The following is a 26606-nucleotide window of genomic DNA, read 5'->3' as shown; positions in this document are numbered from 1 at the left end:
AGCAAACTGATATGTGAAGTTGCTGGTCCATCTGGAGTCATGCAAACCTCAAGGTGTAGGAGGTTGCAGTTGTGGATAAACCTCATACTGTGAAGACATCTGTGGCCGATACACAGCACAGATGGGTTGGTGCAGATAAAGGCATAATTAAGAAGGTTTCTGCCAGACAAATACATGTGCTGCTAAATATCACAAAGCAGCAAACTGATATGTGAAGTTGCTGGTCCATCTGGAATTGTGCGGACCTCAAGGTGTAGGAGGTTGCAGTTGTGCATAAACCTCATACTGTGAAGACATCTATGGCTGATACACAGCACAGACAGGTTGGTGCAGATAAAGACATAATAAGGAAGGTTTCTGCCAGACAAATACATCGGATTATCAGAGCAGCTGCTGAAATACCATCACAAAGCAGCAAATTTGTATATGAAGTTGCTGGTCCATCTGATCTTGTGGGAACCTCACGGTAAAGGAGGTTGCAGGTGTGCATAAACCTACTGTTCGGCCGCCCCTAAACAATGCTCACAAGCAGGAACGGTTGCAGTGGGCCCAGACATACATGAAGACTAATTTTAAAACCGTCTTCTTTACTGATGAGCGTTGTCCAACTCTGGAAGTTCCATATGGACGGAGTAGTGGATGGTTGGTGGATGGCCACCATGTCCCAAAAGGGTCGCAATCTCAGCAAAGAGGTGGTAGAGTTATGTTTTGGACCAGAATCATGGGAAAGAGCAGGTAGGGTGACTGAAGGTGTGATATTGACCTCGGCAAAGTAGATAGAGTTTCTTATTGACCACTTTCTTCCATGGTACAACAAGAAGAACGGTGCCATCTATAGCAAAATCATCTTCATGCTGACAATGCGCCGTCCCATGCTGAGTCATTGGCTGCTATGGGCATAAAAGGAGAGAAACTCATGGTGTGGCCACCATCTTCCCCTGACCTCAACCCTATTGAGAACCTTTGGAGTATCCACCACCAAGAGATCTCACATCCTGCAAAGAAAGTCAAGCAGAAACTACCCGAAAACTCACATGTTCAACACATGCAAGAATTGTGAAGGTGATATCAAAGTAGGGGTCCAAAAAAATTTGGAATGCGGTGCATCTTTAGTGTACGGTCTGGTAAACCAAATGTTGCGTCATCTACAGGAAATAGTCCTAGAGTTGTCCAATAGTCTGGAAGTCATAGAGTTCGATCCTGCAGTTCTGTTAGTCTACTCCGTCTACTCCGTCTTTGAGATACCCGAGTGCAGAATCAGACTACGCACAAGGTTTGTAGTCTGTCACCGTGGAAACACATAGGTCTTCATTTGAAACTGTATACACTAAACGGTAGAAGATTTCTGACCTCGTATATTTAGTTAATGTTTTGAACATTGGTAATTAATAGTTTTTTGTGTTTTATACTTGCAGTACGCCGACATGAATTCCTCCAGGAACATATTCATTGTTGGATTCTCAATATTCTGTGGACTTTCCATCCCAAACTGGGTGAACAATAATGCACAACGTCTCGAGACGGGTAAGAAGCAAAAGCCGACAATCGCAATCTGTTTTTAAGGTGGCCATGAATAGTGGATTGATAGGATCTACTGACCATTTAATGCAGGGGTGGGCAAATAATTTCCCTGAGGGGCCACATGAGAGACCGTGACTGCTTTGGATGGCCAAACCAATAGGCTGAAATTAATTTTGCTCAATATTAATATATTAATTATATTTTATATTGATATTAATTGTATCACTTAATAATGAGCAGAATGAGTTATGCTGACAGCCCCCTATATACAGAATAAGCCACCACACAGGCCCCTATATACAGAATAAGCCCACACAGGTCCCTATATACAGCATCAACCCCACACAGGCCCTTATATACAGAATAAGCCACCACACAGGCCCCTATATACAGAATAAGCCACCACACAGGCCCTTATATACAGAATAAGCCACCACACAGGCCCCTATATACAGAATAAGCCACCACACAGGCCCCTATATACAGAATAAGCCACCACACAGGCCCCTATATACAGAATAAGCCACCACACAGGCCCTTATATACAGAATAAGCCACCACACAGGCCCCTATATACAGAATAAGTCACCACACAGGCCCCTATATACAGAATAAGCCACCACACAGGCCCCTATATACAGAATAAGCCACCACACAGGCCCTTATATACAGAATAAGCCACCACACAGGCCCCTATATACAGAATAAGCCACCACACAGGCCCCTATATACAGAATAAGCCACCACACAGGCCCCTATATACAGAATAAGCCACCACACAGGCCCCTATATACAGAATAAGCCACCACACAGGCCCTTATATACAGAATAAGCCACCACACAGGCCCCTATATACAGAATAAGCCACCACACAGGCCCCTATATACAGAATAAGCCACCACACAGGCCCTTATATACAGAATAAGCCACCACACAGGCCCCTATATACAGAATAAGCCACCACACAGGCCCCTATATACAGAATAAGCCACCACACAGGCCCCTATATACAGAATAAGCCACCACACAGGCCCCTATATACAGAATAAGCCACCACACAGGCCCCTATATACAGAATAAGCCACCAGACAGGCCCCTATATACAGAATAAGCCACCACACAGGCCCCTATATACAGAATAAGCCACCACACAGGCCCCTATATACAGAATAAGCCACCACACAGGCCCCTATATACAGAATAAGCCACCACACAGGCCCCTATATACAGAATAAGCCACCACACAGGCCCCTATATACAGAATAAGCCACCACACAGGCCCTTATATACAGAATAAGCCACCACACAGGCCCCTATATACAGAATAAGCCACCACACAGGCCCCTATATACAGAATAAGCCACCACACAGGCCCTTATATACAGAATAAGCCACCACACAGGCCCCTATATACAGAATAAGCCACCACACAGGCCCCTATATACAGAATAAGCCACCACACAGGCCCCTATATACAGAATAAGCCACCACACAGGCCCCTATATACAGAATAAGCCACCACACAGGCCCCTATATACAGAATAAGCCACCACACAGGCCCCTATATACAGAATAAGCCACCACACAGGCCCCTACATAAAGTATGAGCCCACACAGGCCCCATATATACAGCATCAACCCCACACAGTCCGCTTATATACAGTATGAGCCCCCTATATATTTAGCATGAGCCCCCACACAGTCCCCTACATACAGTATGAGCCCACACATGCACTATATATACAGCATCTGCCCATGCACAGCCCATTTATGTACAGTATGGGCCCCCCACAGGCCCCTAAATAAAGTATGAACCAACATAGGCCCCATGTACACAGCATCAGTTCCACACAGCCCACTTACAGTATATACAGTATGAGCCCCTCTATATATAGTATGAGCCCCCACACAGCCCCCTACATACAGTATGAGCCCACACATGCACTATATATACAGCAGCAGCCCTACACAGCCCGCTAATATACAGTATGAGCCCTCTATATACAGAATGAGTCCCCACATAGCCCCCTATATACTCTATGAGCCCATACAGGCCCCATATATATACAGCATCTGCCCATACACAGCCCGCTTATATACAGTATGAACCCCCTATGAGCCCACACACAGCCCCCTATATATTTTATAAGCCCCCACACAGCCTTCTACATACACTATATATACAGAATCAACCCTACACAGCCCGCTTATATACAGTATGAGCCCCCTATATACAGTATGAGCCCCCACACAACCCCTACATAAAGTATAAACTGAAAAAGGCCCCATATATACAGCATCAGCTCTACACAGCCCGCTTATATACAGTATGAGCTGCTCTATATACAGTATGAGCTCCCACACAGCCCCCTGTATACAGTATGAGCCCCTACACAGCCCCCTATATACAGTATGAGCCCCCACACAGCCCCCTATACACAGTATGAGCCCCCACACCGTTCCCTATATACAGTATGAGCCCCCACAAGCCACTGAATACAGTATGAACCAACACAGTCCCCATATATACATACAGCATCAGTTCCACACAGCCCGCTTATATACAGTATGAGCCCCTCTATATACAGTATGAGCCCCCACACAGCCCCATAATACAGTATAAGGTCCCACACAACCCCCTGTATACAGTATGAGCCCTCACATAGCCTCTTTATATATACTATGAGCCCCCACATATATTCCTTATACACAAGAAGAAAAAGAATCTACATCCAGCATCAACATCCAAAAAATTATTTCTTAAAACCAATGTTTACTGAAGATCCATTAAAAGGAAATGAGTGCAAAAAACATGATGACATACATTTTACGCGTTTCAGACAGGTAGTCCTTAGTCATAGTCGACTATGATATAGCCCCCTAACTGCAGTATGAGCCCTCACATAGCCCCTATATACAATATTAGGCCCCAATATGCAGTATGCACCCCTATACAGACCTCCAATATACAGTTTGAGCCCCCACATTGCCCCTATTTACAGTATGAGCCCCCAAATAATCTTCTTATACACAGAATAAGGCCCCACATAGCCCCCTGTATACAGAATGAGCCCCCAAATAGTCTCCTTACATACAGTATGAGCAACTAAATACGCTATGAGCCCTCACATAATCTCCTTATGCACAGTTTGAGCCCCCACATAGCCCCTGTACATACAGTATGAGCCCCCACATAGCTTCCTTATACACAGATTGAGCCCCCAAATAGCCCCTATAGACAGTATGAACCCTCAAATAGTCTCCCAAAATCCAATATGAGACGCCACATACCTTCCTTATACACAACATGAGCCGCTATATAAAGTGTGAACCCCCAAATAATCTCCTTATACACAGTATGAGCCCCCACACATCTTCCTTATACACAGTATGAGTTCCCAAACAATCTCCATGTAAACAGAATGAGCCCCCACATAGCCCCCTATATTCAGTATGAGCCACCACAACACCTCTATATGATGTGCAGACACAATGATGTGTCAGTCCAACACATGATTGGTGGAAGACGGAGCTGACGGCTCCATCCTCCATCAATGTATTTGTCTAAGGATCTGTGACGCCCCTGGACTATCAGGTCGTCACAAGGTACTGCATACGCTGCCCTTCCGTGCAGTATTCCGCCTCCCTCTTGGTTCTGGGTCCCTACTTAAGTGGTGTTGCCTCCATCAGCAAATCAAAATCCTAGAGACATCCTGCACCACACCCACCAGACACACCAGTGGACAGCTTGAGAGGAATAGTTTCCCACCTGGGCGGGGAATCAGGGAGGGGAGGTGAGGTGTGTAGGGAGTCGAGTAGAGTCAGTGAGTGGAGGAGGTTGGAAGTAGCCCTCGAGCTGAGAGAAGCTCAGAGGAAGTGGAGAGTGGGACTCCCAAAGTAACTGCCTAGGTTGCAGACGGTGGTCTGGGCCTAGACGAGTCGGATCCCCGGTTGCAGGGGATCGTGGCAAGGTGCTCGGACCCGTCGAGGAGGACGGTCGGCAGCCTGGCCCTATCACCGGTCCGGGATCGAAGGCACGACAGGGTACACGGACTCTAGGTCGGGGAGTAGCTTCAAGCAACCCAACAATTCACCAAAAGAGAACGGAGCCTTCACGATCCGTTCCCACCCGCTCCAGAATCGGGGCATTAGCGAAACGAGGGGGATAAGACTTTCCAACCAAAAACGGTCCAGAAAATCCCAAGCGTGAGCCCTGAGAGCAAGCTCCCTTACTTAGCCATAGTAGGGAGTGGGCCCCGGCTAGTTCCAAGCTACCGGGCCATCAAGTTGAAGTCTAAACCAAGTGCCAGGAGGCAGGTCACGGAGCACCAGGCAGCACTACTTGGGGACGGGACCCGGATGAGCTCCCCTCAGCGGCAGCGGTACCCAGAGACTTGGTTTACCCGGTTGCCGGTGTCTGCTTATGAACTGAGTACGAGAGTGACCCCTTCATCCCCACAGCACTTCCCTCCTTTCACCGAGTCCCGGGGCATCCCCCTACCCGTGGAGGGTTTCAACACCTTGCTGCCCCGTTCCATCATCCCCGGATACTCCCAACAGCAGCGGTGGTACTCCTAATTACCACACACCACGGGTGGCATCACGAACTATAACTCCCCTGTAAATACTCCCCCCTTTTGATTTGAGTTGCCGCACGACCCTCGGGTCCGGAGATCCTCGAGCCACAGTGAACCCGGATCCGAGCAGCTCAGCTGCTTCCACGGGGGCGGTACAGATGCAGCTTGTGGTAATAATGTGACACGTGCGGCAGGCGCTGGATTGCACGGTGCAGCCCGTGGGGAACTGGTTTCAGCCGTTTGGCTGTCTCGGTCTGCAGGCCAAACTGGAGCAGTCAGAGGGCCAGGTGTGGCCTGTGGGCCGCACTTTCCTCACTCTTGATTTAATGTATATAGGGCTGTCCCTTCCCTCCTAACAGCCTGGTTGAGAAGAAAGGAGGGTTGAGCATGCTGGATTTCAACATGCTCAATCCTTATGTTCTTACAGGGGGTAAGTCATCGTCATTGGTGTCTGGCAGCGTTGTACTCCTTTCTTTCCATTGAGAACATGATGACCTGAGTGCTGAAGTATGGCTGGGGTTGAAAAGACATCTTGGCTACGGGTTCAGCCCATGTCAGTGCCCTTCTTTGTGACTTTTTGTTGGGAATATGGTCTTAATTCCATGGTAGACTATGTTACTATGTATTTCTAAAAAGAAAGACACTTTCGCAAAGAAGAGCAAAGGGAGCGTAATGTCTCATCTCATCCAGTTTCGGAATTGAACTCTAAACCCCATCTTTCGGAAAATCAAGTGGAAGACCCTGACAAAGCCGGATTTGAGATCATGGACGTAATCTGAATCTGACCTTAGGTGTATTAGTGCCATAACATTTTTGGGTTTGGGTTATTGGATTAAATCCTACTGATTTAATCCAGAATGGAGCTGTTATTTTGCTCTTCTGTTGAGGTTCCCGGGCATTTCGTTCTTACGTCAAGTGGAGTCTGATAGATTCTGTGGATTATTTCTTACATTTTCCATTTCTATAGGTATTGTTCAACTAGACCAAATCATCCTGGTGCTGTTGACCACAGGAATGTTCGTCGGCGGGTCCCTAGGTTTCTTCCTGGACAACACTATACCAGGTAATTATGGTCATCAACGGTAGATGATCTCCAGAAGAGAAGATGGTCCATCTACTGTAGAACATGGACAACCTCTCCCCGAGAGATTCATTCTGTTTTCTTCTGTCCTTTAATACATATTCTACTTTTGGTTCTTCTTTCATAAATATTCTCCTTCTTTTCTCCTTACAACGATTGGAGATATCGGGCGGTGAAAAAACAAGAGTCCAAGATGTTGGTTGTCAACACAATATTAACATATTGGCGACATGCCAGGACGGTGTTGTCATACGGCCATGGCAACGTTCTGGCATCAAAACCACAGTTAAAGGAACTTTAGAGAATAATTTCTATAGTGCCAACATATTCCGCAATACTTTTCGATAAGGGTGGACATGTGCAGACAATACATACCAAGACAAGACCCTGCTTGCAAACTGATAAGCTTTGAGGAAATTGGGGAGGGGCAAGAAAAAAATACTTGCTGTTTATGGTCCAGCCATCAATAAGGAATAGTTGTAGAAAACTGTGGATGCTGGGAACTGAGTGGATTTTCTGGGGTAGTGCATTCCAGAGAATTGGCGCAGCACGAGAGAAGTTCTGGAGACAGGAGTGAGAGGTTCGGATTATAGAACTCTTGGGTCATTAGTGGAACAAAGAGCATGATAGGGTGGTAGACAGAAGAGGAAGTAGATGTAGGGCGGTGTCGGATGGTGGAGAGCTTTGTGTATAAAAGTGTTAAGCTTATAGTGTACTCCATAGGGAGTGGACAACCAGTTCAATGACTGGCTGTCATGGGTGTCTCACCGGTGACAAACAGTCCTGTGGTGTCCAGCTATAGAAGGTCATAGCGTTTAGGTGCGCAAACTGCTCCCTGACCTACTATTATTCCTGCTTGGTTTTCATCCCTTTCCCTTTAGAACCCTGCGCAGCTCCTCACCCTTTCAGCTGTTTTTCATCAGCTCTTCCATTGGTGTCTTTATATAACCTAAAACTGCTCCATGACTTATTATTATTCCTGCTTAGTTTTCATCCTTTTCCCTTTAGAACCCTGCAGAGTTCTTCACCTTTTCAGCTGTTTTTCATCATCTCTTTCATTGGTGTCTTTATATAACCTCAAACTGCTCCCTGACCTACGATTATTCCTGCGTGGTTTTCAGCCCTTTCCCTTTAGGATCCTGCAAAGTTCCTCACCCTTTCAGCTGTTTTTCATCAGCTCTTCCCTTGCTGTCTTTATATACCCTCCTTTCCCGTTACTCTGTGCTGGTGATAAGTCGAATACTCTTAAGTCTTCAGTGCAAGCAGTCGGCTTGTATTCTCCTGCAGAAACTTTGTCGTTGTTTGCAGATTATCTCCTGGAGTCACATGGAGATAAGTTACTTGTTTACTTGCCTCCTGTATCTTCTTTAGAGTTTAGTGAGGTTGACTAAGCACTCATCCCATCCGTTCCCTACCTAGGACCTATGTTATGGTCAGCCAGGGTCAGGTATCCAGCTCGGTGCATAGGTGCGGAACCTATCTAGGGTGTTGAGGGAAGCCAGGGCCCAGTGGTGGCTTGGTCAGGGGTCACCATCTTCCCCTACCCTAGACACAGGTTTTCCCTTCCCTTTCGCCATTCACTTGGTACTTCCCTGTACCTAGCGTGACACTGGCACAAGATGGTGGCATTAATGTAGTGGTTGGACAGAAATATGATCCTGGCTGAAGCATTCAGGAAAGAATGAGAAAGGGGAGAGTTTGGTAAGAGACCGATTGCACCATCACCTAATTCTAGAATCGTAGACTGTGCCGCGACTCCTACGAGTAAATTTTAATTCCATCTCTCATCCTCTCTATGACAGCTATACAAGTGCTATCGAGCCAAAAGAGCCTCTCCTAACATTCTCTACATGCCATTACCAATGTTTTTCCTGATATTTAACAGCAAGATGCCACCTGCTCCTCGTATCTGAGAGCTTTTCATGAGGGAGTTCGGTGTTCTTTTTCTTCTTATCTAGACCCTCCAACTGCATTATCAATCAGATAGTCCTCACGTAAAAAACGAGGCTTGAGAATGAAGTGTTGACTGAAATATCCTCCTTTTGTTTATGACTTGATAGGCACAAAAGAAGAAAGGGGAATAGCGGCATGGAACGAGGTCAACGGAGAGGCTGATGAGAAATGCTGCGACGTTGAAGACGTCTATGACCTTCCGTTCGGCATCGGCACAAAATTCTGCACTTGTTCTTGGCTCCAATACATTCCATTCTGTCCGAAACCCAGAAAACTGTCCTTCGTCGATCAGGAGAACAACCATCGTAATAGCTTCATAGAAACAAACCACTGAATATTATCACGGAGCCTTTTACACAAAGTGCGAGTATGTCCAGGACCTCTTTCACCATGACTCGAGGATTGCTTTGTAAAGATTGGATGGCGATGGACGTCTTATCACGGTTTTCAAAAACCTAATTCCTCTTCTAACCGAAAGGGGATCCCTACGGGATGGACCTCCGAGTCTCCGCTTCCAAGAGAATGGCCTACAAGGAGTAGTTTACACTGAAGACCCCCTTTAAGATCGAAGGTTTCCATGTAGAGGTGCGAATGACAACAAAATAACTTGTGAATTCCATAACTTTTCTTTTATGTCTCAGACGTTTTACGAGGAAAACCGAAGGAGGACATATTCGTCAGCAAATGTCTAAATGCCAATCACTGGAGGAGCCTCGGGTCCACAGCTCGGAAGACATCCAGATAATGCAAAACCAAAGTCGTTCTTGATTCGTCACCGACCGTTGTCTACTCTTTTCCATGCGAAAGCCATGATCTCTCTTCACGTTACATATGATCTTGATAACTGTAATTACAACACTTCTTGTAAGGAGTTTATTAAACCATCTTTACTGGAAAAACCTCCAGATCAAAGTCTCTTCTGCCATTTTTATTGTCCAGATTAATGAAAGTTGTTTTGTAGTTTAGACCAGAAAGTCCGTCCTTGAATGAAAGACTTTGGTTCCAAAACCCTAGGGTTTCTTTGAAGTCACCAGTAAAAGGCCTCCAAGTCCTTATATGCCCTTCCTGACATGGCAATTTTCTGTCTTTTTGAACTTTCGATTTTTCCTCCCCTTCTATTAAAAGAGCCATAACTGTATCAACATAGTTTTATGAAGCTTTTTTTTTATTTTCCTGGAAGAATTGTACTTTTGAATGACACCATCCATTTTATCATATGATGTACTGGAAAGCAGGCCCGAAAAAAAACTTCAAGTGTAACAGTTTTTAATACAGATTTCTTGACTTTTTCACAGTCCAAGATCTGAGAGTCATTCACGTCTTAAAGGATGCTATGGCAAAAGGGAGGGATGCCAAAGTTTAGCCGCATCTGTCCATTCCGATGGCTCACGTCTTCCTGTAATCTACCGTATTTTTCGTTTTATAAGACGCCCCCCAAATTTAGAGATAAAAAAAAGGTACTAAAAAAAAAAAAAAGGGGGGGGGGGCAGTGTTATATTCCGGTGGTGTCTTACCGGAGGGCGGCAGCGGTGGTGGAGCGGAGTCATTAGGCAGGGGTGGTGCTGGAGTAGCGCCATGCTGAGAAGGCTGCGGTGGGGGCTGTGCTGGCTCTGGTGGTGGTAGTGTGGAGGAGGGCGGTGCAATGGGTGTCCCAGATGCTCTGTCGGCGGTGCGGGGCTTTTCTGACAGCGGTGGGGGATGTGCTGGCAGCAGAGGCTGTGCTGTTTGTGTGGAGCAGGGAAGTGCGGTGGGTGGTGGGTGTCACAGATGCTCTGTCAGCGGTGCGGGCTTCAAAGAAATGGCGCCCGGAGTCGGCGCGTGCGCAGATTGACCTCTCGGCTCAATGACAAGTTGAGCTGCGCATGAGTCACCTCCAGACGAGCGCTATTTTCCTTAAGTCCGCTGCTGGGAGATCAATGGGCTGGAGATCTTGAGCAGAGAGCTCCATCAGGGCACGCACCAAACTCTGGGCGCCATTATTTGCACCCCACTGACAGAGCAGCACCCTGCTCCACACAGCCCCCACCACAGCCAGCACAGCCCCGCACTGCTGACAGAACATCTCACATGCTGCACTGCCCTGCTTCACACAGCCCCGCACCGCCAACAGAGCATCTCACCTAGTGCACCACCCTGCTTCATACAGTCCCCACCGCAGCCAGCACAGCCCCGCCAACAGAGCATCTCACCTAGTGCACCACCCTGCTTCATACAGTCCCCACCGCAGCCAGCACAGCCCTGCCAACAGAGCATCTCACCTAGTGCACCACCCTGCTTCATACAGTCCCCACCGCAGCCAGCACAGCCCTGCCAACAGAGCATCTCACCTAGTGCACCACCCTGCTTCATACAGTCCCCACCGCAGCCAGCACAGCCCCGCCAACAGAGCATCTCACCTAGTGCACCACCCTGCTTCATACAGTCCCCACCGCAGCCAGCACAGCCCTGCCAACAGAGCATCTCACCTAGTGCACCACCCTGCTTCATACAGTCCCCACCGCAGCCAGCACAGCCTCGCCAACAGAGCATCTCACCTAGTGCACCACCCTGCTTCATACAGTCCCCACCGCAGCCAGCACAGCCCTGCCAACAGAGCATCTCACCTAGTGCACCACCCTGCTTCATACAGTCCCCACCGCAGCCAGCACAGCCCCGCCAACAGAGCATCTCACCTAGTGCACCACCCTGCTTCATACAGTCCCCACCGCAGCCAGCACAGCCCTGCCAACAGAGCATCTCACCTAGTGCACCACCCTGCTTCATACAGTCCCCACCGCAGCCAGCACAGCCTCGCCAACAGAGCATCTCACCTAGTGCACCACCCTGCTTCATACAGTCCCCACCGCAGCCAGCACAGCCCCGCCAACAGAGCATCTCACCTAGTGCACCACCCTGCTTCATACAGTCCCCACCGCAGCCAGCACAGCCCTGCCAACAGAGCATCTCACCTAGTGCACCACCCTGCTTCATACAGTCCCCACCGCAGCCAGCACAGCCCCGCCAACAGAGCATCTCACCTAGTGCACCACCCTGCTTCATACAGTCCCCACCGCAGCCAGTACAGCCCCGCTAACAGAGCATCTCATTGGCCGCAGCGCCCTGCTTCACACAGCCCCGCACCGCCAACAGAGCATCTCACCCACTGCATCGCCCTGCTCCACAAAGCCCCCACCACAGCCCCGCACCGCCGACAGAGCATCTCACCTAGTGCACCACCCTGCTTCATACAGTCCCCACCGCAGCCAGCACAGCCCCGCCAACAGAGCATCTCATCGGCCGCAGCGCCCTGCTCTACACAGCCCTTACCACAGCCAGCACAGCCCCACCAACAGAGCATCTCATCCGCCACACCTCCCTGCTCCACACAGCCCCCACCGCAGCCAGCATCACCCCGCCGACAGAGCATCTTATCTGCCACACCTCCCTGCTCCACACAGCCCCTGCCGCAGCCAGCACAGCCAACAGAGCATCTCATCCGCTGCAGCGCCCTGCTCCACCGCAGTCAACACAGCCCCGCACCGCTGACAGAACATCTCACCTGCTGCACTGCCCTGCTTCACACAGCCCCGCACCGCCAACAGAGCATCATCCCATCCGCCACACCTCCCTGCTCCACAAAGCCCCCACCGCAGCCAGCATCGCCCCGCCGACAGAGCATCTCATCCGCCGCACCTCCCTGCTCCACACAGCCCCACCACAGCCAGCACAGTGCCCATTCTCCACCTTCTGATAAGCTACATTCACATTATAAAATGCACCCCTCATTTTGCTCCCAAATTTTTGGGAGGAAAAGTGCGTCTTATAAAACGAAAAATACTAAACTTAATTCTTTATCAAAATTGCAATTTTTTTTTTTCTCCTGGTTTTGGCGCAAATGCACAAATTTACCAAAATGGAACGTTTTTTTCCTCAGTGCAGCCAAGTCTTATTTTAGGAGGAAAATAAAATCTCACCAAATTTATTCAATAAATAAGTTTTATTATAACAATTTAACAAACAGATCAAATAAGACAACATGAAAAATATCAAATCTTAAAAGTCATTTCAAAAATTATTTTTTTTTTATAGTTTTTTGAAAAGCTGAATGACTGATATGGCCTTTGTACCCAGCTTTTCCAGACTCTGAAAGTCTGATTTACCTAGTGCCGCAGTCAAATCAAAGGGGGGAAGAGAAAATATTGTGGAAGGTAGAGCCACGTACTCAATGGGGGCTTTAAAAGGAGCCACAAAAGGTAGATTTTTCGGATGCTGGAATATCAAATCCTCCGAACTAGACATTGTAATTCAGTAGTCCGGAAAAGCAGTGAAAGATGGGGGCTATAACAACAGTCAAGAAGGTAGTCATCCTCATCCATATTTCCCAAAAAGTGGCCAAAAAACAAAAACAAAAAAAAACACCACAAACAAAAAAACCTTACAAGAATTTTTTTAAGAGGTAGAAGAGATTAAAATACTTAACTTTAATAACATTGCAACAAATATAAACTTTTATAAACTTTCTATAAATATGTTTCTTGGAACTTTTTTCGCATAAACCCACCCAAAATTTCCCATTTTTAATAATAATAATAATAATAATAGTAATAATAAATACTCTAACTGACAACTAAGGACGTATCTGACGGACGGTTGTCGGAGGTCATGTGACCGGATTATGTCCTTTTAAATCTTTTATTTCCACAGTAGCTTGTTGCCGCCGGAGCCCGTCCCTCAGAGGTCGTCAAAATCGTCAAAGTTTTCTGTACATCTCAGCATCAGCGACTCGAAATCGTACTGCGGGGCCGGAGCCTTAATCATAGAGAGGACAGGTTATATTCCTGACATGCCATGGACACGGCTTCTACACGCCACAGTCCCGGACACACGGACACCCCCCCTCCCCCCACAGGAGCGGAGAAACTGACCTGGGTGCACAAAGAGAACTTGCTTCTCAAGAAATTGGAGATGTATCGGTGAAACTGCTCCTCATCCTCAGGAATCTCCCATGGGGAAACGTCATACGTAGGACTACGGGGAAGCAAAGAAATAGTGTATCGTAGGGTACCACCTGTATTATACTCCAGAGCTGCAGTCACTATTCTGCTGGTGCAGTCACTGTGTACATACATTACATTACTGATCCTGAGTTACCTCCTGTATTATACTCCAGAGCTGCACTCACTATTCTGCTGGTGCAGTCACTGTGTATATACATTACATTACTGATCCTGAGTTACCTCCTGTATTATACTCCAGAGCTGTACTCACTATTCTGCTGGTGCAGTCACTGTGTACATACATTACATTACTGATCCTGAGTTACCTCCTGTATTATGCTCCAGAGCTGCACTCACTATTCTGCTGGTGCAGTCACTGTGTACATACATTACATTACTGATCCTGAGTTACCTCCTGTATTATACTCCAGAGCTGCACTCACTATTCTGCTGGTGCAGTCACTGTGTATATACATTACATTACTGATCCTGAGTTACCTCCTGTATTATACTCCAGAGCTGTACTCACTATTCTGCTGGTGCAGTCACTGTGTACATACATTACATTACTGATCCTGAGTTACCTCCTGTATTATGCTCCAGAGCTGCACTCACTATTCTGCTGGTGCAGTCACTGTGTACATACATTACATTACTGATCCTGAGTTACCTCCTGTGTTATACTCCAGAGCTGCACTCACTATTCTGCTGGTGCAGTCACTGTGTATATACATTACATTACTGATCCTGAGTTACCTCCTGTATTATACTCCAGAGCTGCACTCACTATTCTGCTGGTGCAGTCACTGTGTATATACATTACATTACTGATCCTGAGTTACCTCCTGTATTATACTCCAGAGCTGCACTCACTATTCTGCTGCTGCAGTCACTGTGTATATACATTACATTACTGATCCTGAGTTACCTCCTGTATTATACTCCAGAGCTGCACTCACTATTCTGCTGGTGCAGTCACTGTGTACATACATTACATTACTGATCCTGAGTTACCTCCTGTATTATACACCAGAGCTGCACTCACTATTCTGCTGGTGCAGTCACTGTGTATATACATTACATTACTGATCCTGAGTTACCTCCTGTATTATGCTCCAGAGCTGCACTCACTATTCTGCTGGTGCAGTCACTGTGTACATACATTACATTACTGATCCTGAGTTACCTCCTGCATTATACTCCAGAGCTGCACTTACTATTCTGCTGGTGCAAATTGTAGTTTTTTTTTAATGATAACCCTTTCAGGGCTCATATAATGAATGTTATTGCATTTTTTACATTTTGATATATTGGAGTTCATTTTTTAAGTGAGAAAAAGAAGGAATTTAAATTTTTGTTTTTTTTACATTTTTTAGAAACCTTTTTTAAGGGGTTAATGAAAGAATAACCCCTGGGTGTGACTGGAGGGTCTGTACAGACCCCGTGCAGTGACGCCGGCTGCTCTGTACAGAGGTTTTGCCTCCATATCTGCAGTGACGCCGGCTGCTCTGTACAGAGGTTTCGCCTCCATATCTGCAGTGACGCCGGCTGCTCTGCACAGAGGTTTCGCCTCCATATCTGCAGTGACGCCGGCTGCTCTGTACAGAGGTTTCTCCTCCATATCTGCAGTGACGCCAGCTGCTCTGTACAGAGGTTTTGCCTCCATATCTGCAGTGATGCCGGCTGCTCTGTACAGAGGTTTTGCCTCCATATCTGTAGTGATGCTGGCTGCTCTGTACAGAGGTTTTGCCTCCATATCTGCAGTGATGCCGGCTGCTCTGTACAGAGGTTCTGCCTTCATATCTGCAGTGATGCCGGCTGCTCTGTACAGAGGTTCTCCCTCCATATCTGCAGTGACACCGGCTGCTCTGTACAGAGGTTTTGCCTTCATATCTGCAGTGATGCCGGCTGCTCTGTACAGAGGTTTTGCCTTCATATCTGCAGTGATGCCGGCTGCTCTGTACAGAGGTTTTGCCTCCATATCTGCAGTGATGCCGGCTGCTCTGTACAGAGGTTTCTCCTCCATATCTGCAGTGACACCGGCTGCTCTGTACAGAGGTTTTGCCTTCATATCTGCAGTGATGCCGGCTGCTCTGTACAGAGGTTTTGCCTTCATATCTGCAGTGATGCCGGCTGCTCTGTACAGAGGTTTTGCCTTCATATCTGCAGTGATGCCGGCTGCTCTGTACAGAGGTTCTGCCTTCATATCTGCAGTGACGCCGGCTGCTCTGTACAGAGGTTCTCCCTCCATATCTGCAGTGACGCCGGCTGCTCTGTACAGAGGTTTTGCCTTCATATCTGCAGTGATGCCGGCTGCTCTGTACAGAGGTTCTGCCTTCATATCTGCAGTGATGCCGGCTGCTCTGTACAGAGGTTTTGCCTCCATATCTGCAGTGATGCCGGCTGCTCTGTACAGACGTCTTGCCTCCATATCTGAAGTGATGCCGGCTGCTCTGTACAGAGGTTTCTCCTCCATATCTGCAGTGACGCCGGCTGCTCTGTACAGAGGTTTTGCCTCCATATCTGCAGTGATGCCGGCTGCTCTGTACAGAGGTTTCTCCTCCATATCTGCAGTGACGCCGGCTGCTCTGTACAGAGGTTTTGCCTCCATATCTGCAGTGATGCCGGCTGCTCTGTACAGAGGTTTCTCCTCCATATCTGCAGTGACGCCGGCTGCTCTGTACAGAGGTTTTGCCTCCATATCTGCAGTGATGCCGGCTGCTCTGTACAGAGGTTTCTCCTCCATATCTGCAGTGACGCCGGCTGCTCTGTACAGAGGTTTTGCCTCCATATCTGCAGTGATGCCGGCTGCTCTGTACAGAGGTTTCTCCTCCATATCTGCAGTGATGGCAGCTGCTCTGTACAGAGGTTTTGCCTCCATATCTGCAGTGATGCCGGCTGCTCTGTACAGAGGTTTCGCCTCCATATCTGCAGTGACGGCGGCTGCTCTGTACAGAGGTTTTGCCTCCATATCTGCAGTGACGCCAGCTGCTCTGTACAGAGGTTTCGCCTCCATATCTGCAGTGATGCCGGCTGCTCTGTACAGAGGTTCTGCCTTCATATCTGCAGTGATGCCGGCTGCTCTGTACAGAGGTTCTCCCTCCATATCTGCAGTGACACCGGCTGCTCTGTACAGAGGTTTTGCCTTCATATCTGCAGTGATGCCGGCTGCTCTGTACAGAGGTTTTGCCTTCATATCTGCAGTGATGCCGGCTGCTCTGTACAGAGGTTCTGCCTTCATATCTGCAGTGATGCCGGCTGCTCTGTACAGAGGTTCTCCCTCCATATCTGCAGTGACGCCGGCTGCTCTGTACAGAGGTTTTGCCTTCATATCTGCAGTGATGCCGGCTGCTCTGTACAGAGGTTCTGCCTTCATATCTGCAGTGATGCCGGCTGCTCTGTACAGAGGTTTTGCCTCCATATCTGCAGTGATGCCGGCTGCTCTGTACAGACGTTTCGCCTCCATATCTGAAGTGATGCCGGCTGCTCTGTACAGAGGTTTCTCCTCCATATCTGCAGTGACGCCGGCTGCTCTGTACAGAGGTTTTGCCTCCATATCTGCAGTGATGCCGGCTGCTCTGTACAGAGGTTTCTCCTCCATATCTGCAGTGACGCCGGCTGCTCTGTACAGAGGTTTTGCCTCCATATCTGCAGTGATGCCGGCTGCTCTGTACAGAGGTTTCTCCTCCATATCTGCAGTGACGCCGGCTGCTCTGTACAGAGGTTTTGCCTCCATATCTGCAGTGATGCCGGCTGCTCTGTACAGAGGTTTCTCCTCCATATCTGCAGTGACGCCGGCTGCTCTGTACAGAGGTTTTGCCTCCATATCTGCAGTGATGCCGGCTGCTCTGTACAGAGGTTTCTCCTCCATATCTGCAGTGATGCCGGCTGCTCTGTACAGAGGTTTCGCCTCCATATCTGCAGTGACGGCGGCTGCTCTGTACAGAGGTTTTGCCTCCATATCTGCAGTGACGCCAGCTGCTCTGTACAGAGGTTTCGCCTCCATATCTGCAGTGACGCCGGCTGCTCTGCACAGAGGTTTCGCCTCCATATCTGCAGTGACGCCGGCTGCTCTGTACAGAGGTTTCTCCTCCATATCTGCAGTGACGCCAGCTGCTCTGTACAGAGGTTTCGCCTCCATATCTGTAGTGATGCTGGCTGCTCTGTACAGAGGTTTTGCCTCCATATCTGCAGTGATGCCGGCTGCTCTGTACAGAGGTTCTGCCTTCATATCTGCAGTGATGCCGGCTGCTCTGTACAGAGGTTCTCCCTCCATATCTGCAGTGACACCGGCTGCTCTGTACAGAGGTTCTGCCTTCATATCTGCAGTGATGCCGGCTGCTCTGTACAGAGGTTTTGCCTTCATATCTGCAGTGATGCCGGCTGCTCTGTACAGAGGTTCTGCCTTCATATCTGCAGTGATGCCGGCTGCTCTGTACAGAGGTTTTGCCTCCATATCTGCAGTGATGCCGGCTGCTCTGTACAGACGTCTTGCCTCCATATCTGAAGTGATGCCGGCTGCTCTGTACAGAGGTTTCTCCTCCATATCTGCAGTGACGCCGGCTGCTCTGTACAGAGGTTTTGCCTCCATATCTGCAGTGATGCCGGCTGCTCTGTACAGAGGTTTCTCCTCCATATCTGCAGTGACGCCGGCTGCTCTGTACAGAGGTTTTGCCTCCATATCTGCAGTGATGCCGGCTGCTCTGTACAGAGGTTTCTCCTCCATATCTGCAGTGACGCCGGCTGCTCTGTACAGAGGTTTTGCCTCCATATCTGCAGTGATGCCGGCTGCTCTGTACAGAGGTTTCTCCTCCATATCTGCAGTGACGCCGGCTGCTCTGTACAGAGGTTTTGCCTCCATATCTGCAGTGATGCCGGCTGCTCTGTACAGAGGTTTCTCCTCCATATCTGCAGTGACGCCGGCTGCTCTGTACAGACGTCTTGCCTCCATATCTGCAGTGATGCCGGCTGCTCTGTATAGAGGTTTTGCCTTCATATCTGCAGTGATGCCGGCTGCTCTGTACAGAGGTTTCGCCTCCATATCTGCAGTGATGCCGGCTGCTCTGTACAGAGGTTTCGCCTCCATATCTGCGGCGTCTTACCTTGGGCTGGACATCGTCTGCTTTCCACTTTGATCTAGAAATCCGGCCGCCAATTCGAAAGCATCTTCTATAAGGATCTAAGAAGAGAGAAAGCAAAATATGCTGAGTGCCGGGAGCGGAGTCTCCCCGAGAAGCCGACCACTGCCATCACTGACCTCCTCAGGAGTGGAGGACAGGAAGGAGCTGGAGGCCTCCTGACTCTCTGCACCGCTGTCTCTTATGCCCCCGCTGGTGCCGCCAGCGTCCGGGGGGGACGAGAAGGAGCAGGAGGCCGCGCTCCGGGACAAGCAGCTCTGGTAACTGCTGGTCCTCCCGCTCTGCAGAAGCTCCTGCCACAGACTGGAGATGGCTTTAGACACCACCGGATGAGTGACCTGCAGCGGTGACACCACACTGTCCTCCACCAGCAAATCCACCGTCTGCTTGTAGAAGCGGAGATACCTGCAGGGGAAATATATATGTGAGAGTGCAGCTCTGGAGTATAATACAGCAATGTAATGCATGTGCACAGTGACTGCACCAGCAGAATAGTGAGTGCAGCTCTGGAGAATAATACAGGAGGTAACTCAGGATCAGTAATGTATGTACCCAGTGACTGCACCAGCAGAATAGTGAGTGCAGCTCTGGAGTATAATAAAGCAATGTAATGTATGTGCACAGTGACTGCACCAGCAGAATAGTGAGTGCAGCTCTGGAGTATAATACAGGAGGTAACTCAGGATCAGTAATGTAATGTATGTACAGTGACTGCACCAGCAGAATAGTGAGTGCAGCTCTGGAGTATAATACAGGAGGTAACACAGGATCAGTAATGTAATGTATGTACACAGTGACTGCACCAGCAGAATAGTGAGCGCAGCTCTGGATTATAATACAGCAACGTAATGCATGTGCACAGTGACTGCACCAGCAGAATAGTGAGCGCAACTCTGGAGTATAATACAGGAGGTAATGCAGGATCAGTAATGTATGTGCACAGTGACTACACCACCAGAATAGTGAGTGCAGCTCTGGAGTATAATATAGTATATAATAATAATAAAAAATTATACTTACTTCTCAAATTCCATAAGATCTGGGGAGGATAAAGACTCTGCAGTATTTTCTAATTTCAGTTCCTCCACCGATTCATCGAGGTCTCTTGGACACATGTACAGGAGCACAGGGTCCACGTCACCGAGTCCCACAGGGTCAGCAGGGGGGCCTCTAATATCGAAAACATTTTTTTTTTAAATTTTTTATATAAACACAGTAAACTCAGTGGCAAAAATAAAAACTTAATAGTGTGTTGTACTCAATGAGGCCTTCAGTTTATTTGTCCTATGAGATGTATTAAAGATGCCCCTTTGTCATCAAGAATGGAGGTTCATTAAAAAAAAAAAAAGTCGCCTTGTGTCCGCCTGACATTGGTGCTCAAAGGGGCTCAATGTAAAGAAAGTGAAAAGGTGAAGAGCCCCGAAGGATCGGTCTGTGACTCACCCCTCCTCCTCGTTACTGATGAGCTGCAAGTATTCCTCCCTGACGTCCTCCAGGGTGCAGGGGGCGCTGTCCTCCATCAGAATTTTAGCTGGGGGACAAGACAACTGGTCACGGCCTCCATACAAGCAGAATATTAACCCTTCATATCTAAGATCTAATCTAATTTTTTTTTTTTTCCGTTTTTTCCTCTTCTTCCGGGAAAAGACGAAGAACTTTTTTATATTTTATTTATATTTATTTTTCCTTTATTTGGAAATACCATATTCCTTTATTTATTTTTCCAATTAAGATTTTTGATAATTTTTTAAAAATATATTTTTCAAACAATTTTTTTTTAATTATTTTTCACTTTTTTTGTACCCCTAGATCATTTATTGTACATTATTTCTTTTCAAGTGGATCATTCAAAATTTTTATTGTTTTGCCAATTTTTAAAACTAAAATTAGTTTTATTATTTTTCACTTTTTTGTGCCCCTAAATCGTTGTTTGTTTTATTTACTTTATTTCCTTTCAAGTGCAAAGTGGGTGATTCCAATTTTTTCTTTTTTTGTTCATTTTTAAAATATTTTTAGAACTATTTATCATTTTTATTTTCACTTTTTTTGTGCCCCTAGATCGCTATTTGTTTGGGGTTTTTTTTCTTATTTCTTTTCAAGTGCGAAGTGAATAATTCCAATATACAGATTTTTATTTATTTTTTTTAAACGATTTGTTTTCTTTTTATGATTATTTTTCACTTTTTTGTGCCTAGATTTTTTTTTGTGTTATGTTTTTTACTTTATTTCTTTTTAAATGGAAAAGCGGGTGAATCCAATTTTTTTGGGTTAATTTTTAAAATAGTTTTCATTTTTATTTTTCACTTTTTTTTTTTTTTTACAAGCAGGTAATTAAAGTTTCAGTTTATTTGTTCATTTTTAAAGTCTTTTTAAAACTTTTTCCCATTTTTATTATTTTTCACATTTTTTTTGCTCCTAGATTATTTTTTCTTTATTTCTTTTTAATTTGGAAAATTTCAATTTCTAGTTTGTTTTGTTTTTTGATTTTTTTTTTTAAATAATCTTTTTATTAGATTTTAATAACAATAACCGATAATTATTCTCTCGAAACAGTATAGCTCTGATAAGCTACTAATTTACAAATATTAACTCCCCGCCCCACCTCTTCTAGTTTAGATTTGTCCATTTTTTAAATATTTTAAAAACTAAAATTATCTCTATTTTTTCACTTTCTTTGTTTGATTTTTATTTATTTTTTTACTTTATTTCTTTTTTTTTTACGATTCCAAATTTTTTTTGTACTTTTTAGAACTATGTTTCATTTTATTTTTCACTTATTTGTGCACCTACATTTTTGTTTGGTTGTTTTTTCTTTATTTCTTTTCCAGTGGGTGATTTCAATTTTTATCTTCTTCCATTAATTTTAAAAAATATTTTAAAAACTGTCATTTTTATTATTTTTCACTTTTTTGGTGCCCCAGATCTTTTTTTTTTTTAAATTTTTTTTTTTGCTTTATTTTTTCTATTATACGCTCGCTCACCTTTCATTTTCAGCAGAGTGTCCAGAGTGTTCTCCAGCTGCAGGATGTAGAATTTCGCCTGCTGCAGAACCTCTTTCTGGATTACGAGAAATATTAATAAGGTGACACGTCACCGTTTCGGAGGGGAAGGGGTCAGAAAGCGCTGGTGGGCGTGGAATATGAGCCCCCTACCTTGGTGGCTGGTGTATCAGGTTCAGGAAACACGGTTTCCCGCAGTTTCTGGATGAGCTGCGGGACGGAGGCGGAGCTCTGGGTTCTCGCTTTCCGCTTCCTCGCTGGTTTCTTGCTGCCGTCTAGCCCCTTTTTGCTGCTTCCTTCACCGGCCGCGTCCATACGGGCTCTGAACGTTCCTCATGTATGCCTTCATGAAATGGTAACACACAGCATAGTATACCGCCTTCCATTTCCTCCTGAAGGGGCGGAGCTTGTCATGCCCCACCCCCTTAGTCAGCATCACAGTTTATTTATTAAGAGCATTCCTTTAACCCCTTAGTGAAACACATATACGGCATATGTTAGAGCTGCAATCCTGCTTCACCGGCCAGGATCTGAAATAACCCCAATTCTGGCAATTTAACCCCTGAAGATGCTGCTGTGAATGCCAACCGCAGCATCTAAGCGGTTGAACGGTGGAAAAGTATCCTCTGTATCAAAATATTCCCCCATCAGGGTGCGGATCGTCGCTTTGGCCATTGGGGACCTAATAATGACTATATCTGCCACCGTAACTGACACCTATACTATATTATGCCTCTTGCAAGACACAAATATTATAGAAAAAAAAAACTAATAAAACAGTAAAAAAATTGAATTTTCAGTTCAGTACTCTCAACAACTCCATGGATAACATGATGACAGTAATTCACCCACACAAGAAAAAGAAAATGGGAAAAAAAATAGAAGCCAGAATTGGTAGGTTTTTTTTTATTTTATATAATTTATGCCAATTTTCCTAAAGCAAAAAACAAATAATAAAATAAAAAATAATATAAAAAGTTGTTTACCCCAAAAATTACACCAGATAAAAATGTCGCCTCCACAGACGAAAAAAAAACCCCATAAAATGTCTACACAAGGGGAAGCAGAATGGAAGTGGAAAAAGACAATTGTTTTTTTTTTTTAAACACTTAACCCCCCCCACCCCCAAAAAAAAATATTCATTTCCAAAACCAAAATAAAAAAAAATAAAAATCAAACTTACCCTAAACATTACACTAGTAAAAAAATGTCATCTCTACAGATGAAAAATTAAAAAATAAAAGTCTAAAGAGAAGCAACCTTGAAGAAAAAAAAGAAAAAAACCCACGAGAAAAATGTCTGGTTTTTTTTTTTCAAAACCCCTTATACCCCCCCAAAAAAATAAAAAAAATCCAGAAGAAAATAAAATATATAAATAAAAATAAAATTCTGGAAAAAAAAAAATGAAAAAAAAAAAAAATCTGTTTCTTTGTCGGTGGTTTTAAAAAAAAATGTTTTTTTCTCAAAACCCCTTATCCCCCTCTGAAAAAATAAAATAATAATATCATTAATAACAATAAAACAATTCTAAAAAAATGCTAACAAAAAAATGTCTGCCTTTGTCAGTAATTTGAAAAAAATATATATATTTTTTTTCAAAATTCCTTATCCCCCTAAATAAATTATAAATAAATTCTGAAAATAATGCAAACAAAAACAAATTCGGCCTTTTTGTTGGTGGTTTGAAAAATAAAAAAGAAAGTGTTTGTTTTTTTTTTAAAATTCCTTATCTCCCTCTCAAAAAATAAAATTATTTAAAAAATTCTGAAAAAAACGCAAACAAAAAAATTCTGCCTTTTTGTCGGTGGTTTGGGAATAAAAAAAAGTTGTTTTGTTTTTGTTCAAAATTCCTTATCTCAAAAAATAAAATAATAATAAACAAAAAAAATCTGAAAAAAAAAATGCAAAGAAAAAAAAATTCTGCGTCTTTATTGGTGGTTTGAGAAAACAAAAAAAAAGATTTTCGTTTTTTTCAAAACCCCTAGTCCCCCTCAAAAAACAAAAAAAACTGGAATAAAATCCTTAAGAAAATTAAAAATAAAATTCTGAAAAAAAGTCTGTCTCTGTTGGTTTGAAAATAAAAAAAAAAATTAAAAAAAATTGCTGTGCTCTGAGGGGTTAAGGTCCCTACTTCCTGTGCTTGTTGTTTCTCCATGTTTTATGGGAAACTGATAACACTTCAGGTCCCCACTCTCCTGAGCCTGGGGAGCTTCCCCTTTAAGGATACTTTCATAAGAGTGTACCCCTAAATAAAGGGATATTCCTGACAGCCCAGGGCCCGCACATCGGGGTGACATGGCGGGGCCTCACCACAGCTGACTGCACTAGGACCTGCCCGCCTCACCGGGGTGTTCTTCTGACTACCCGACCCGCGGAAATCCATCCACAGCTGACGCCAGCAGCTGCTGTAACGGCGGCCAATCACGTTAGCTTCCAGCTCCGGGGAGCAACACACTAACCAATCAGAAGGAAGTAGAACCCTACCGGCGTTCTCAGGAACCAATCAGATGAGAGGAAAGGCTAAATGTATCACGTACTGCGGAGGCCAGAAGGGCAGAATTCTAAAGAGGAGGGGAAAAAAGGCGGGAGAACGTGCGCACGTGACTGGACACAAGACATTGGCTCAGTTATGAAGTAAAACAATAGGAGCCCCCTCCCCACACATAGGAGAGCGCAGTCACCTCCCCACACACACAGGAGGGCGCAGTCACCTCCCCACACACACAGGAGGGCGCAGTCACCTCCCCACACACACAGGAGGGCGCAGTCACCTCCCCACACACACAGGAGGGCGCAGTCACCTCCCCACACACACAGGAGGGCGCAGTCACCTCCCCACACACACAGGAGGGCGCAGTCACCTCCCCACACACACAGGAGGGCGCAGTCACCTCCCCACACACAGGAGAGCGCAGTCACCTCCCCACACACAGGAGAGCGCAGTCACCTCCCCACACACAGGAGGGCGCAGTCACCTCCCCACACACACAGGAGGGCGCAGTCACCTCCCCACACACAGGAGAGCGCAGTCACCTCCCCACACACAGGAGAGCGCAGTCACCTCCCCACACACAGGAGGGCGCAGTCACCTCCCCACACACACAGGAGGGCGCAGTCACCTCCCCACACACACAGGAGGGCGCAGTCACCTCCCCACACACACAGGAGGGCGCAGTCACCTCCCCACACACACAGGAGGGCGCAGTCACCTCCCCACACACACAGGAGGGCGCAGTCACCTCCCCACACACACAGGAGGGCGCAGTCACCTCCCCACACACAGGAGAGCGCAGTCACCTCCCCACACACAGGAGGGCGCAGTCACCTCCCCACACACAGGAGGGCGCAGTCACCTCCCCACACACAGGAGGGCGCAGTCACCTCCCCACACACAGGAGGGCGCAGTCACCTCCCCACACACAGGAGGGCGCAGTCACCTCCCCACACACACAGGAGGGCGCAGTCACCTCCCCACACACACAGGAGGGCGCAGTCACCTCCCCACACACAGGAGGGCGCAGTCACCTCCCCACACACACAGGAGAGCGCAGTCACCTCCCCACACATAGGAGAGCGCAGTCACCTCCCCACACACACAGGAGAGCGCAGTCACCTCCCCACACACACAGGAGGGCGCAGTCACTTCCCCACACACAGGAGGGCGCAGTCACCTCCCCACACACAGGAGGGCGCAGTCACCTCCCCACACACACAGGAGAGCGCAGTCACCTCCCCACACACAGGAGAGCGCAGTCACCTCCCCACACACAGGAGGGCGCAGTCACCTCCCCACACACACAGGAGAGCGCAGTCACCTCCCCACACACAGGAGGGCGCAGTCACCTCCCCACACACACAGGAGAGCGCAGTCACCTCCCCACACACAGGAGGGCGCAGTCACCTCCCCACACACACAGGAGGGCGCAGTCACCTCCCCACACACACAGGAGGGCGCAGTCACCTCCCCACACACACAGGAGGGCGCAGTCACCTCCCCACACACACAGGAGGGCGCAGTCACCTCCCCACACACACAGGAGGGCGCAGTCACCTCCCCACACACACAGGAGGGCGCAGTCACCTCCCCACACACACAGGAGGGCGCAGTCACCTCCCCACACACACAGGAGGGCGCAGTCACCTCCCCACACACACAGGAGGGCGCAGTCACCTCCCCACACACACAGGAGGGCGCAGTCACCTCCCCACACACAGGAGAGCGCAGTCACCTCCCCACACACAGGAGAGCGCAGTCACCTCCCCACACACAGGAGGGCGCAGTCACCTCCCCACACACACAGGAGGGCGCAGTCACCTCCCCACACACAGGAGAGCGCAGTCACCTCCCCACACACAGGAGA

The 26606-nt window shown here is 47.0% G+C and overlaps 2 protein-coding genes across 2 annotated transcripts in view; one reads left to right on the top strand and one right to left on the bottom strand.

Annotated features, from left to right (window-relative positions):
- The window catches only part of LOC142301073 (solute carrier family 23 member 1-like), a 35880-nt gene extending 25495 nt beyond the window's left edge, over positions 1 to 10385 (top strand). The window contains exons 10-12 of the mRNA XM_075342092.1: positions 1416 to 1524; positions 7066 to 7161; positions 9240 to 10385. Coding sequence (XP_075198207.1) covers positions 1416 to 1524; positions 7066 to 7161; positions 9240 to 9466 — 432 coding nt within the window. The 3' untranslated portion in view covers positions 9467 to 10385. The remainder of the gene's footprint in view (positions 1 to 1415; positions 1525 to 7065; positions 7162 to 9239) is intronic.
- A 3225-nt stretch (positions 10386 to 13610) lies between these two features.
- STRA8 (stimulated by retinoic acid 8) lies at positions 13611 to 24630 on the bottom strand. Its single transcript, XM_075342091.1, has 9 exons — positions 24590 to 24630; positions 22399 to 22588; positions 22228 to 22303; positions 20690 to 20777; positions 20267 to 20416; positions 19366 to 19651; positions 19211 to 19287; positions 14037 to 14139; positions 13611 to 13920 (listed from the first exon to the last, which is right to left on the bottom strand). The coding sequence occupies exons 2-9, from the start codon at positions 22558 to 22560 to the stop codon at positions 13843 to 13845; spliced, it is 1020 nt and encodes a 339-aa protein (XP_075198206.1). The 5' UTR covers positions 22561 to 22588; positions 24590 to 24630; the 3' UTR covers positions 13611 to 13842.
- Positions 24631 to 26606: the final 1976 nt, after the last annotated feature.

Source organism: Anomaloglossus baeobatrachus, chromosome 4 (genome assembly GCF_048569485.1).
Source record: "Anomaloglossus baeobatrachus isolate aAnoBae1 chromosome 4, aAnoBae1.hap1, whole genome shotgun sequence".
NCBI classification, from domain to species: domain Eukaryota; kingdom Metazoa; phylum Chordata; class Amphibia; order Anura; family Aromobatidae; genus Anomaloglossus; species Anomaloglossus baeobatrachus.
This window is presented reverse-complemented; position numbering and strand designations above follow the sequence as displayed.